Genomic DNA, 15,469 nt, shown 5'->3' on the forward strand with positions numbered 1-15,469 from the left:
GACTCACTTAAGGTCACTCAGTGGGTTTCCATGGGTGAGCAGGGAACTGAAGCCTGATCTCCAAAGTCATAGCCCAGTGCTCATACCACTATACCACGCTGGATCTCATATTTTTAATCTAATCACTTCTTGTAGATAACTTTCTCTATGTTGTTGTCTATAGTTTGCATTAGAATTTGTTACTGTTATTTGCCATCAAGTTGACTTTAATTTATGAAGCCATATGAAAGGTCTCCAACCAAAAGCCATAGTCATCAACTGCCCTACTTGACCTTGCAAATTTTGTTGATGACTCAATCCACCTACAATACAGTCTCCCTCTTTTCTTACTGCCTTCTACTTTGCTGAGCATTATCATTTTTTCCAGTGAGGCACATAATCTCTGTGCCAAGGCCCATTTCCCTGTTTTAAGTGTTTAAAATTTTCTAAGGAGGTTCAGTACCAAATTTGATCTTGTGTAAATGCTTAATATGAGTCCCTTAATTAAGGTAGCCATGATGCTCTGAATCTTTTTTGAGAGAAGTTGGAACAGTTTTCTCCCCCCTGTCTTTTTTTCCAAATAGCTGAAGATCAGTCTCTCCTCTCCAGATTTTTACAAGGCTGTTTGGTTGCCTTCTGTTAATTGTGCAATAAAACTATTTTAATGAATATTGTTCTATTATCGTATGTTTTAAACTTAAGACATTTTGTAAAAAGTTTAAAACAGATAATAAACACCCAAATGTATCTGTTCAGTATATTAGCCCAAGTTTTCAAAAACAGAAAAGTATTCATTGAGATCATATGTATTTGTTTATTTCAGAAGGAAGATCAAGCGAGTGCTCTTTAAGGGAGGCAACTCTAATAAATGTACAACAGAATAATCCATTGCTTCCAGCAGCATACAAAAATACACATCTCCATTACTTCCATACAATAATAAATAGGTAATCATGCATCCAATAATAAAAAGGCACAGAAAACCGGTCACTTACAAGCCATAAAATTACTATTAACAAAACGACCCAAATATTCTGTACACAGAAATGTAACAATATATCCCAAAGGTGCAAAACACATAAAACATCTTTTAAAATATATATGCAATAAATATTTCAATTATTGTATATATTAAAAAATAAACCTGTGCCATTGTAAACAGTATGTAAACGAACAAAACTCACTGTTTCCTAAAAGTGATTATAAGTAAATAAACCCCAAACTTATAACATTTTCAACAGATTTCAATGGGCAAATTGGCTAGGTATTTAAACCCTTGCTTTTTTTTTATTGGACACAGAAAACACAGCCAGGGTAACCTGCATTAGATTCCAGTGCCGTATGTCTCTCAAAGAAGGAGGCCTAGTCCAGACTTTGAAAACTGCTAACCATCAGTGGGACACTCACTTCCAAACTGGTTGCCCCAGTGAATGCAATCAGGATATCGTTGTTGCAGTGAGTCTGTTTTAGATCTGAACTGACATAGATTAAATAGAATCTATAAACCTGTAAGAAATGAAATAAATGAAACCAATCATGGTAGTAACCACAGTTTGAATATAGCAAAGTAACCCCCTGAATAGCAGTCATAATCTAGACAGCTCCAGACTATGGGATGGATCCAGTCTGAATGATACCTAAGAGTAAAACTATCATAATTTATGTGGCCTAATTTGGATATGAGTAGCCCCCACTGATTTAAATAGATTAACTGTGTGACTTAGTTTGGATCTTCCCTTCTGTTTCACAAAAAGACTGATAAACACAATCCCCTTTCTACAAATGCGAAAACATAGGCACTGATAGGCTGGATTGTTGGGTGTAGAAGCATTGGAGATTATCACATGAGAGATGAGATGTCATTGTCCCATCCCTGTCTGATCCTTCCCTCCTGAAGGACTTTCACACACGACCCATAATTGACCCGTCCATCTGAATCATTTTCACACGTAAGCACACTGAACCCGTCATGCAGCTGCCCAGGAAACACTAGTGAAAGTGATCACATTAAATACTTGCACATGAAAGCACTCTGAAAAGCACTTTCAGCCATCAGTGAAGTGCAATTCTCCTCCAGAAGAATCCGTTAATACATCCAAATGACAGGTTCAGCATGTTTCTATGTGAATGTGTTTAGAGAGATCAATTTCACTCAGGTCATGAATGGGATAAGGATGGGGGAAGCAATCCCATCCTTATCCCATCCCCATTTGATAATCTCCATTGCCTTTGAGCCTTATGGTGGTAAGTCCTACCCAGAAGTTCATAATACTCCAACATCGTCATCTCTTAGGTGTCCGGTAAAAACATTTTTATTCACCTAGACATTTAACATATTTTAATTTGATCAAATTTAAGTCTTCAAACATTTAGTTCCTACTTTTACTGTTGTACTTATCTTTTATTATAATAATCTTGGACAATATGTTAGGATGATGGGTGCTACATAATTGTGTAATAAATAAATAAAGACAAATGACTTTTGAATTAGAATTCAGTTTCTCCTCTACTTTATAATCTGATTTGTGATGGCATTTAAAAATGAAATTATATAGCCTGTACACTTACAGTTATGAAACCCTTTGGACAAGTACTCAAAGGGAGGAAAATCCCATTAGCCCTGAAATATTTAACGTAAAGCTATGCAACATACAAAAAGAATAAAATGCAAAAAAAGAGGGAGGGGAGGGAAGGGAAGAGCACACATGTGTCAATATTTGAGGAACTGCTTCGTTCGAAAGACAGTGGGAGTTTTCCAGCCATCTTTCACTTACACAAAAGTAAATTAGACAGACAGCCTAGCAATAATGGTGCTATTTGGTCATTATGGACAGTTCCATGGACTGTACTATTCATAAATATGTGTGATCAGTGGCTAACTATTGCTGAGTTTTTGTTTTGTTTTTGCTGAAAGATGGAGATCTTACACAGGGGGACATCGGAATGCCATATATTTTGTGTTTACGTTAACTTTAAATATCCACAGGCAGGACTGGTTTGTTAGTATTTTCATATACAAGCAATATATTGAAAACCAAGGCAACTTTGGAGGCTTGCAACTTCTGATTATATGTGGGAATGGCATACTAAACTTATTTAGCAAACCCCCAAAACACAGAGAAACAAGCATATGTATATGTATTTCAGTCTTTCGGGAATGATAGTTAAGTATTTTAAAAAACCAATTAGATGTATGCATATGTACGATTACCAATAAAAATAAATGAGAATAGTACTTAACTTTTGCTGGACCATATCTTTACTGAGGAGAATTCCAGGACTGAGGTCTGGCATATTCTGGTAATTTGCTAATATTTTTTCCCCTTTTTTCTGTTTTAACTGCTGGTGGAGAGTTTCAAAAAGCAATACTTTCTGAAAATACATTGAAGATGCATGACAACTGTGGAACAGGAAGGTATTAAAATGAACTGCAGCACTGCAAGAAAGACTACGTGTTTCAGAGTGAAATAATGAAATAACTGTTTGGTGAAACACAATGGCAAATGGTTTATTTTACATGCAGGTACACTATTCACATTAGAAAATTTTGTAAGGTATCTTAGGTTCTGAATTTCCTGTGTTACACGGTGTAATAAAGGCAGCAATCAAAAACTCTTGTTGCCTTAAATTGTGCAATTACAAATATCAGAACTATTAAGAGCTTGATCCTATACAGTAAGGTGTGACTAGATCTATTTAAATTAGTGGGCTCCAACTGTGTAAACATTTGAGCAGAGGAAGAGGAACAGAGCAGTGGCTCTGCTGGCTTGCACTAGTTAGATCTGCATTCACAATTTTCTTAATTTACATATTTGGGTGGTTTGGCAGTTCTCAATCTTTGTCCCCCATTTTTTTTTGGATGTTGATCCCCAGAAGTCTTCAGCATTGGCCATAGTGGTCGAGACCTCTTAGAGGTGAAGTCCAAAGCTTCTGGAGGACTGAGATGACTAAGAATCATTGATAGGGGAATGGAGTAGTTTTGGATCTAGATGTTCAGTTCTTTCCAAATGTTGGAATGCAACCTCTATGTCTCCTAGCCAGTATAATGGTGAATATCTAGATCCAAAGCAGCCTCCTCCATACCTCTATCACACCTGTTCCCTGCTTTGGGGGTTTCTGCTGGGAGCAGCTTTCTGTTTGCGTGTCCCCAGTGCCATACTAAGACTACCTAAGCATAATCCTACCAATGGGGAAGGTGGGGGTGAAAAATTGTGTTTTAAACCATATATTTTCCATGATAGATTTTGAAACTAGGTTGCTTTAAAAAGGTACATATTTCCTGTTCTTCACAGGAACTAGGACAATGTTTTATCCTTTTTTTTTTTACACTGGTTCAGGCAGGCATAGAGATATGCCTGATATTACTCTTGTTGTGTATAGTTCAACAACACAAACTTCATTTTCCTTCAACACAATATGAGTTTATGATACGAATGCTTTCTTCCCATTTTCTAATATTTAGATGCCTTGATGGGAAGCATACTCGAGGATAATACAAAACATTGCCTTTTCAGGACGGGGACATGTTCTGGAATGTAAATCAATGCATTTAAAGTAAACGAAACTCTAGAATGGGTGCTAATTCAGTAGCCTTTTCAGAATATTGCCTCTAATAAAGTTCTGAATGCTTACAATCTTTCAGTCACCTTAACTACTGTGTTAATAAAAATGACAGAGCAGACATTTTAGAAATAAAATTAGAACTCAGAGCAGCTGCAGCAGGAGGGTAAGTTCATATGAAGTGTGGATTCACCATCTCCATGGTGGTAGATACACCAGTTTCCCTGGTCTCTAGATGTTATTAGATTGCAACTCCTACCATCCTTACTACCAACTGTGCTGGATAGGGCTCATGAGAATTACTATCTAATACCATCTGGTGGGCCACATGTAACCCACTCTTGCAGTGGGTCTACTCAATGGCACTAGGTCTTGCCACTGAGTAGACATGTATAGGAATGGTCTTGGCAACCAATCCTATTTATCATTTGTTCAAAATTTACAAGATAAAAACTGTAAATTCTGACAAATTAATGCCAGTAATAAAACATCCTGATAGATCGTTCACTGTGTTGAAAAAACGTGTCATTCTCTATAGGTCTCAGCTCACTTTTGGAATGTCAGCAAAAGCCACTTCCAATGTGAGACACCTAAGAAGACTGTTTTACCATGAGTAAGCTGTCAAGCCTAGATTGCTTCAACTAACATCCAATCGCTGCCTGAAATTAGAGTGCCTTAACCATAAATCTGTAGCTTTTGCTGGCATTTGTTCCTCCATTCATTCTATAGGTAACAGATTTTTAATAGAAAAAACAATTGAACAGGAGAATTCTGGGAATTATGCAGCCCTCCAAATGTCATTGAACAGCAACTCCTAGGATTCCTCACCATTGGCTATACTGGCTGGAACTGCTGAGGACTACATTTCAACATCATCTGAAAAGCCATACAATTATCATCCTTTCATTAGGACATACAATTGTTTCCAGAGCCTACCCATTTACTTCAAACCAAGCTGACATTAGACAAGGAGATATATTAAAACATCATCACCAATCTTTACATCCAGCAACCACCACAAAGCATAAACACATCTTTTGTCCTGAAAAGCAAATTTCCTTTCCCTCTAAACTGCTGCTTGATAACAAGATCAATGTATGTGCTTCCAGATGGAAGATTCCTAGCATTACAAAATCATTGCTTTTCTGCTATAAGCTATAAGTGGAATTGCAATGGATTTTCTACACATTCAGGAGGATAGCACTTTTGTGTGTGTATATATATATATATATATCTGCATTTTGCAGCTTTGCACGGGACAGGTCAGAGTTTCCTTCTCCCCTGCTCTTCACCTCCTTCCCACAAAGTAATTACAGTCTCTTGAGCAGAGTACCTTTACTTTTCTTTTCTTTAAAAAGACATCAAACATAAAGGATCTGCATCTCTAACATATCATCTGCCTTCCACATGGACAACTCCAGCCATAGTGTATAAGTATTTGAAGGGGTGTCATACTGAGGCTGGAGCAAGCTTGTTTTCTGCTGCTCCAGAGAATAGGACCCAGAACAATGAATGCATGCTACAGGAAAAGAGATTCCACCTAAACATTAGGAGGAACTTCCTAATAGTGAGAGATGTTCGACAGTGGAACACACTCCTTTGGAGTGCATGGAGTCTCCTTCCTTGGAGGTCTTTAAACAGAGGTTGCATGGCCATTTGTTGGGGATGCTTTGATTGAGGGTTCCTGCATGGCAGAATGGGTTAGACTGGATGGCCCTTGTGGTCTCTTCCATCTTTATGAGTTCTTCACTGCATTTTTTGTATATGCCTAGAAAGAGATTGTGCTGCCAGCCTATTCACCCTTTCCCTGACAGATCTTCTTTAGAATCAAAGAATCAGAGCTGGAAGACTCTACAAGGGCCACCCAGTCTAACCCCCAGCCATGCAGAAATTCACAATCAAAGCACCCCCACAGATGAATATCCAGCCTGTTTAAAAACCTCCAAAGAAGGAGACTCCACCACTCTCTGAGGAAGTGTGTTCCACTGTCAAACAGCTTTTACCATCAGGAAGTTCTTCCTAATGTTTGGATAGAATCTCTTTTCCTGTAGCTTGAAATCTATTGCTCCTATAGTCTCTGTAGCTGCAGAAAGCAAGCTTGCTTCATTCTCAATATGACATCCCTTCAAGTATTTAAAAATGGCTATCTTGTCACCTCTTAACTTTCTCTTACCCAGGCTAAACATACCCAGCTCCTACGCTGCTCCTCACAGGGCATGGCTTCCACAAAGAAAGAAAAAATGGAAACAGCACTGGGGAAAACACATCAGGGCTACAGGATGTTAACAGGATTTGATTTTTAAGATCCTTTCTTACAAACAAAACAAAACCAGTGTTACTTTAAATCACAGCATTTCCCATTCCCACTTTCATGGAAAATGGGTACATTAGATCTCTGATGTGCACATAACATCAAGCCATCAATCTCTATTACTCCCTGTATAGTTGTGTATAACAAAATGATCGAAGAAGCTATGCCACATGTTTCACTCAGAAAAAGAATCTTTTCTTTTCCCATTTTTAAGGCAGAACAGAACTGAATGTCTAGTTAAATGCTATTTAGGAACACTGCTCTTTTGTGCATCCAACAGACACAAGCTACTTTTTACAGTTATAGCAAGTAAGCATTCAAAATGCCATGCTCTCTAGTACTTCAGTAATATGAACCAGAATCAATTGAAGTGGAATCCAGGGTTTATGTGCCATGCCTCCTGTGTGATCAGAAGGACTTATACAACATTTAGTCTCATTTTCTAAAATTCTGGTTTGTTATCTATGAACCCATGATTATGTTTCTAAATAACTTCTGTCAGTTTTTTTAAAACCAGCTGCAAAGTATGTATGAGTCTAGCTTGTTTGTGAGCTGGGCAGAGTGTGTTTTATACCAATACCTGGTTGGTACATAATGAAAATCCAAGAGTATGGAAAGTACACAGCAGAATAAATTTTCCTGGGTTCTAGAAAGAAATAGATTGGAAGGGGCAATGCAGAGACTTCACTTGCATTCACTCCACTTTGTGTACATTGTGCTAAAACATGTTTATGCATGAGACTTCATGCTATGGAAATTACAAATACTTCTCCTGTTAATGATTTAGTTAGATTCAAAGCTGAGTGCTTTCACTGAAGTATGTGTCAAAAGAAAATGGCAATCAAAGTCATAACTTCAGTTTAGCTTTCACAACATTTTTTTTACACAAAGCTGTCCCTAAATACTATTTGGTAAACCATGTTATAAATTAACAGTGTAAGAAATCTGTTCCAGATTTTTAAAGATGCTGCTTCCTCTGGAACTGAAATAAAATGGAATACCCAATTAAAGATTGTTTATCAAAATATTTTGAGGATCTCCAAAGTACTCAACATTATTTCATGTGCATCCTCTTTGAAAAGTTTGTTTTTTATAAATATGAATTTAATAAATATGAGTTTTACCTGTAATGGTAGACAGATATATTCTTAATGGATAAACTCCAAAGCAGAAACTGCTTGTTTCTGTTGTCTGGAGTCCAGTAAACACAGAAATGCAAAAATGTAAGATTTGCAAATGTACACTGGCAAAAGAAGATGGTTTCAGGCATGATCTATTATTTTGTACAAAATTCTAAGACTCAATCCTTCCTCACCTATTTATTTAAACTGATACAGCATTATCAAAAACCTGCTATTAAAATAATTTCAAAGCATTTTCTACAGATATTCCAATGTTGTAAAAATTTACCTGCAACGCAGCCTAGAAGGTATGGAAGCAGCCATTATTATAAAAGTCGATGATTGTCCTGGTGCTTTAAATTCTATGGGAGAAATTGGAATTTACTAGTATACAAAATAAATCTAGTGTACTTTCTTCTTAAGACAGTAAACAAGATGAATAATTACTTAATGGCAGTTAGAGACCTGATAATAAGACTCCAATTCTAAGTACATTTCCTTGAAGTAAATCCCATTTAACTCATTGTAGTTTACTTCTTAGCAAAGTATTATAGGATCGGGTTGGTCTGAGAAGGAGATGAGGTGACAATTTGGTCCACTGGCATTAACAACCAGCTGAAGATTATTTAAATCAGCCTCTTCAAAGGAGAATTCTTCAAAGGCAGAATTTGCCCTCAAAGCTATATATGTCATTCAAAATTTCGAAAAACAGGTGCCCTTGTTATAGCTAAGTGTTTCAGATAGACATGACAACAAAACTGCAAACTTTCAGTTGTAACTACAATTTAACAACAGTATGCTGTGAATTTACAAGATTAATTTTAGTTAACCCCCCCCCTCAAAACGCCAACCCTGATGTGTGTTTTAGTGCAATTTGACTAGATTGCTACACTTAAAAGGTGCATGAATTTCAGTGGTGCACACAGCTTTTTTTGTCTGTTTTCAAATCCAGATGGACCCAGTCAATGTTTTAAATGTACAGGGACTCCTTTTTCAATGTACTCCCTGAAAACTGACCTGAAAATATCCTTTGTGGTGTCTGTCTGGGGTTTTTATCAAGTACATCAGGTTCATTTACTTTTTTTATCTTTTTTCTTTTTTACAAAAATCATTAAGAAATCTATCAAATCTAGAGCAAAAGTAACAGAAAAAAAATTAAAATTTGCTTCTTTGCACCGTAAATAAACCACATGTTCATACTATATTTGTATATATACAGTTGTACATAAACTCTGAGCATCTTCTACTACTAAAAGATATGTCATTAGGATAGTAGGGTGCCTGCCTCTCAATCCAGCTTGAACTATTCACTTTCAAAGATACAGGCTGATCATACTGCAAGACTTGCCAAGTGCTGATGCTAACTTTTACTCACAGGAGAGAATGGTAGCCATTAATTTATATGGGTGGGAGAAAATATTTTTAAGCCTTCACTAAGGTGGCTGGATTACTCTCTCTTCTGTCCTTAGCTTCTTTGTGAGAGAAGGCTATCAATATATTTGACAGAATGCAGTGGCAGCTACTGCAATTCAGGCCCAAACTATCTGCATAGCATAGTCTGCATTTCCCTCCTCAGTCATTTGGAAGTGTCTTTTAGTTACATGACATTTTAGTAATAATTAATAATAATTAATAATAATTAATAATTTGTTTTATTTATATACTGCTATTCCAAAGATTATAGCGGCGAACAGTAAGTAAGCTAATTAGCAAGTAAGCTAATCAGACATTCACTATTTATTCCACAGATGCTATTCTTTAAAGTAACAATCAAACTGAAGCACCAATGATAAATTTGGCATTCTACCAGTGATGCAGGTCTTTCTTTTCAATTTGATTTTTTGGGGCTCAATTAACAAGAATCTCATCTCAGCACCAGACTTAAATATCCATAGCATCAAACCCCAGTATAATAAAATATATTGTACAAGTGTTGCTACAATCTACACTACTGCTGATATATTAAAAGTGTTTAGTTTGGTGATATGCTTAACTCTTTTCCCACAAAATCAACAAGACCTCAAAGTGTTTCAATGGCAGAACTAAACATTCAAAAAATCCATTTCCAATTAGAATATCACTCCTAAGTATTTTGCACAGTGCCTTGGTTGGATGTAAATTTGATACAGTGGGGCCACCACATTAGTGGGCTAGCAATCTGGAGATTCAACAGGCCACGGTTATTATTCAATGGTGGCATGTGCATGCATGTGCACTGACATGGACATGCACATGGGGGCATGACCCACATTATATTTTTTCTATCTGCCGAAGGGGGGAGTCAAACCCCTGCAGTAGGAAAGATTCATTGTATATCATTCTGTACAGTCAGCCCTTCTTATACTGATTTTCCATTTTTTTATAAGGGACACCATTTTGCTATGTCATTATATTGAATGGGACTTTAGTATACACAGATTTTGTTATACACGGGGGATCTTGGAACCAAACCCCAGCATATAACAAGAGTCCACTGTATTATCCTTTCGTCCCAACAATGTGTTCCATTAATTTGAAACAAGCACATGCACGCACACACACACACATGCACACAATTTTTACATGACTACTAGTACTTTCAAGCATGTTTTAGCTAGCTATACAGATATGAAAACAATGATGAGTTGTAACAATACTATCATAAATATTAAAACTCAACATTAGTATGAATTCTCTCTTTTTATCTGATAGGTCTAATATGACATGTACATGAAACAGACTCTGACAAACTTGTTTCCAACATATTTTTAAAAACAATTATGAGAAACATTTAGCACCCCAGATTTTTTAGACTACAACTCCCACAATCCCTAACAGTGACCATGCTGACTGTAGATTTCAGGAGCTCCAAGTTCAAAATACCTCAAGGGCCAAAGATTTCTCACCTCTGTTTTAAAATAATGTGTATTTCTGCATTCTCTTATTCATGTGTACATTTAAGTGACACATTATGCACAGTATGCAGTGGTGCCATTCCACTAGCACAAATAATGTTGCACCCATGGACACCTAGTTCTGAACTTAGTTCTCAAAGGGGGGATATAACATAGCTTCCAGTTGTTCAACCACTTGTGTTCCTAGGGACCAGAAGAACTAATGTGCTATTGCTGTGCGAGTAAAAAGTATTTATGGAAATCTGCTAGTGCACTGTTCTCCTTTGCTAAGCTTAGACTGTCTTCAGGCTCACATGTTAAATCAGCAACCAGCCTTCTCGATAAAATATAAGGCTACTGCCATAATAAGAGGGGGGGAAATGTGATCTGCACATCCTAGTGGGGAAACCAAGTATAAATATAATGAAGACCTAGAACAGCTTTCATGACGTATCTTGGCATATATTCCCATTTAACAAGCAACAAGCATATTAAAAATTCAGTATTTGTTGGCAATAATTGAGTGAATGCACAGAATGAGAAAAAAAGGAACTTCCTGTGAACGTTTGAAAGGTAAATATGAAATATTGTTTAGTTTGATCTCTAGAAACAATGGTGAAATTCTATTTCAAGTACTGAGCACTCACATTTAGCAAAACATAATTCACTTTCCCTGTTCAGTGCATTCTAATCAATGCACTATTGACATCTCTAGAATAAATATACTGATATTCTGTAAGAATATGGGTCTTACATTTGGAAACCGAAATAGCCAGGATGCTTTGTTTTAGGTTAAATACTTTTCAGATATTATATAAGACCTGCATTTCAGTTTTTGTCAGAATGCCTACTTTTAGTAGGCATTATTTATTTTAAAGGCAGCATAGGCACCATTTTGAGCAGATTATGCAATAAAAATGAGTCCAAAGAACCAGAAATATGCGTAAATGCCATCTGAAGCAATCTACACATAAGATGAGAAGAAATGCACAGCTTCTTCTACTCTTTTAGTAAACCAGATTAGCACATCTTTCATGCTAGTTTCAAAATCCATCCCTCCACAGTCATTTTACTCTGCAGTCATTTGCAACAGTTTTCCCTCCTAAATCTGTAGGAAGGTTAAAAAAAAACTAAAATTGACTATATTCATCTTCAGGGTTTCTTCTCTTTGGTATGTGGTACTTTATATTATTTATATCTACCTATCTTCAATGGCTGAAACTTTTGGCTGTCTACACATCACACAGCATGCATAGAACTGTCCCCACCATGAATGTTCAAGTGAATGGGAGAGAAAAAAATATCATCATTCACCTCTTTTTATGGGGCAGTCTGTTTCCACATCAAAGCTCCCATAAATCTTTGGATTAGAGCCACTATAAAAAGTGTAGAGGTTTTTTTCAGCATTGAAAATCTACATGTGCAGTTGTTACCCACTGAAAATGTTGGCATTTTAAAGAACATGGAATGCTTTTTAAAAGAACCCTTGAAAGTGTAAAATAAGAGAGTTGTTGGAAGTGTGATTTTAAAAAAATGACTTGCAACATCACAGTAGATAGCTGCTAAATAAGTTTGTACCTTTGGGGGGTATCTATGTTAGACTTCACTCTTAATCCCTGAACTCAGAATTAGCTTCGGCAAGGGCATAAGAGAAATTTGAACAAACACTAGTTCTATCACTGGAAAAGTAAACATGTTCTGTTTTGTAAGTTTTGTTGTTGGATCATATCTTCATTTTTTTATTTATGGCAACCCTAAGGCAAACGTATCATGGGAGTTTCTTGGCAACATTTGTTCAGAGGGGGGTTGTCTTTGCTTTCCTCTGATGCTGAGAGGTAACCCAATGGGTTTCCATGGCCGAGTGGAGATTCAAATTCTGGTATCCCAGAATCCTAGACCAGCACTCAAACCATCATACCACACTGGCTCCCTGGTCTTTAATATATTAGGAACACTGAGGATATTAATGGTGTATTTTATCATGATCTCCAGAAAATCAGAAAATTGTTAGTGTGTGTGCTTTGCACCATAGTTTACAAAACAAATGATAGCCAAAATATCACAACAAAGAAATGACAAGCTTCATCTCATTATAAAGGATCAGTGTCAAGTAGATATTTTAAAGAATACATAACAAACAATTTGTTCATATACTGTTAGTACTAAATCAAAGACATGGTTGTGTTAGGCTGGAAAACCAGTGTGCAAAGGAATCTTGTAGCAAAGTTTTTTGTGTTTTGGGAGGGGGGGGGCTATGTGGCCATCTTCTAGAAGAGTTGTAGCATGCTTTTTCATAGACCTGAATCTACTTCCTCACTTGATCTTCATTTTAAAAATTTCAGAAGGCACTGATTGCATCTTGAACATTGCCTTGAACATATAGTAGCATCCCACAGATTTCCATCTTGCTCACTGCTGCTTAAGCAGGAAGGAAAAGTGAGAGAGAGAGAGAGAGAGAGAGAGATTCAAAATAGGTTGCTAGTCTTCTATTAGATAATGGCTGAATTAAGATACAACATTAAACAGGATTTAATTTATCGTTCACAACCAGTGTGTTTGAGCATGTTGCCCAGTGCTTTTGGTTGGTTTCGCTAAGTTTTCAGCTTCCAAACAAGCCAGGAATCAGAAACCATTTACAAAACCTAGCTTTTGATTTTGACTTATTAAGCTAAGTGACAAACCAACACAAATTGTTTGCTTCCTGAATAGCTTCTGACTGCTGTTCTTGCCACCATGAGAAACTAAGTAGGAAAGAGCACACAGCAAACACTAGCATGGTACCTGCCAAGATGGTATTCTCAAAGACTCTGGCTTACAATGATACAACCAATCTCTCTATGGATATGAAAGTATTTCACTTTAAACAATCTTTAAATACATGACCGAGATTATTTTTGGAACTGTTACTTGACACTTATCCTTTTTTAATGAAAAAAGCTTAAGCATGATACCTGAATGACCAGTAGAATTTTTAAAAAACCCAAAAACATGTTGTTTGTAATAAATGTTAGAAAAACATTAAGTCAAATTGACATTTCTTAGACCATTACCAAATCATATAAACACCTACACTTAAAAAACAACTTTCACATATATCTCAGGCATTACATATTTCTGAAGAAGGTTTATAAATTTCTGTACTCAAATAAGTCTCTGTTTAATGTGTACTGGAAACTAGGTATTCCTTATTGTGATAATCTGCATATTACTTACTTCAACTTATTTGTAACATTTACTGATTTTATAAAAATTGCATAATCAAGCCCTGATAGTCACAAAATTGGTCCTTGTGGTGTCTTCAATATGAAGTAATCTTAGGTCACTGTATATAATTAGGTTGTTGTCTCTGAGTTAGCAAATACAGGCCTCACTACTAGCCAGAACAATTAGATTAACCTAGCAGTTGCCTGAAGAAAGGCTATAAGAAATAAATATTGCATATTTTATAGCCTAAAAGAAAATATTCAGATAATACTCTCTCATGGAGCCAACTCATAATTTGTGAGGTACCAGTATTTTAAAAATACTTGGAAGTTATTTGAATCAAGAGGAAAAAAACTATTTTAGTACATATTCAGTACACAGACCTTGCTAGAATATGGCAGAAATATATATATTCACAACACATGGCATGTTTAGATAACATACGTCAGAAAAACCTGACAGAGTAGTAACACAAGACACAGAAAGCAACATGAGACACGGAACAGTAATAAATTAATTCTTATTAAAACAGATATAAAAAAATTCAAGTGTTTAAAGTATCAGATGTGTCATGCAAGAAAATGTTTGGTCAGGGAATCCATGCATCAGAGTCCCTATGCCCCAGCCTGATTTCTTGACCTGTGAAGGAAAGAGGGAAAGAGAGAAAAGCTGCTGAGGTATCACAGTGTCCGCTAAAACCCCATGTGATCAGTCTCTCCAATACATATGTAAGAGACTGCAGGTATGCATATGCCTCACGAGTTCTTCAAACCACATGTTATTTGCTGCTGCACCGAGAAAGACATCATACGTTGATTATCCTTGTTTGGTAATTCATAGGCTACCTGGAAAGCATACACATTTGAACTGCTCTTCCACAATATACTTCACAGCATTTGTAGGCACACAAAACTTTTCAAGTCCTTATATCAGGCTCTTTTGTCAAATAATACCCCAATCACAACACACTTGTCACATACTAATGCTCACTCATCCATGGAGTAACCTATTTAGAAGGTCACATGATTCTGCAGCTTTGCAAAAGTAATGTTTCTTCTTTGAAAGGGAAGCAATAGCACTATACTTCAGCCAAAGGTGTGGTCCTCTCAAGTTCTTTAATTCCCTGGAGAATTCGCTTCATATGGCCCACCTTCATTATCCCCAGGTCCTAGAAAATAAGGAGAACAGAAAGTTCACTTTACAGAATAAAGATCGCCTTACAGAAGACAAAAAAAATAAAATGTTAAATCGATCTCTAATCTTTAATAGTGATGGTCAGTTGACTTTACCTCACCATCCCTATTCTCCCAGGAGTCAAGCTAGGAAAAATAAAATGAAAACATACTGCTTTCCATCCATCCATTATCACACCTCAGTCAATTACACAATTGTGGCTACTACTTCCAACATACTTTGTTCCT

General features: G+C 36.5%; 1 protein-coding gene across 13 annotated transcripts in view; it reads right to left on the minus strand.

Annotated features, from left to right (window-relative positions):
* Positions 1-773: 773 nt before the first annotated feature.
* The window catches only part of DGKH (diacylglycerol kinase eta), a 127,123-nt gene continuing 112,427 nt past the window's right edge, over positions 774-15,469 (minus strand). For 3 of the 13 annotated variants that reach the window (XM_089511026.1, XM_089511023.1, XM_089511033.1), the window contains exons 30-32: positions 15,133-15,216; positions 8,261-8,333; positions 1,400-1,485 (exon numbers count right to left, since the gene is read on the minus strand). In XM_089511026.1, coding sequence (XP_089367152.1) covers positions 8,298-8,333; positions 15,133-15,216 — 120 coding nt within the window. In that variant the 3' untranslated portion in view covers positions 1,400-1,485; positions 8,261-8,297. Of the gene's footprint in view, positions 1,486-3,268; positions 3,380-8,260; positions 15,217-15,469 lie in introns of those variants that run through there. The other 10 variants (XM_089511032.1, XM_089511027.1, XM_089511028.1 and 7 more) reach the window with 8 other exon arrangements.

Source organism: Sceloporus occidentalis, unplaced genomic scaffold, assembly GCF_023333645.1.
Source record: "Sceloporus occidentalis isolate IW3139 unplaced genomic scaffold, rSceOcc1.0.p SCAF_2, whole genome shotgun sequence".
In the NCBI taxonomy this organism is placed as follows: Eukaryota; Metazoa; Chordata; class Lepidosauria; order Squamata; family Phrynosomatidae; genus Sceloporus; species Sceloporus occidentalis.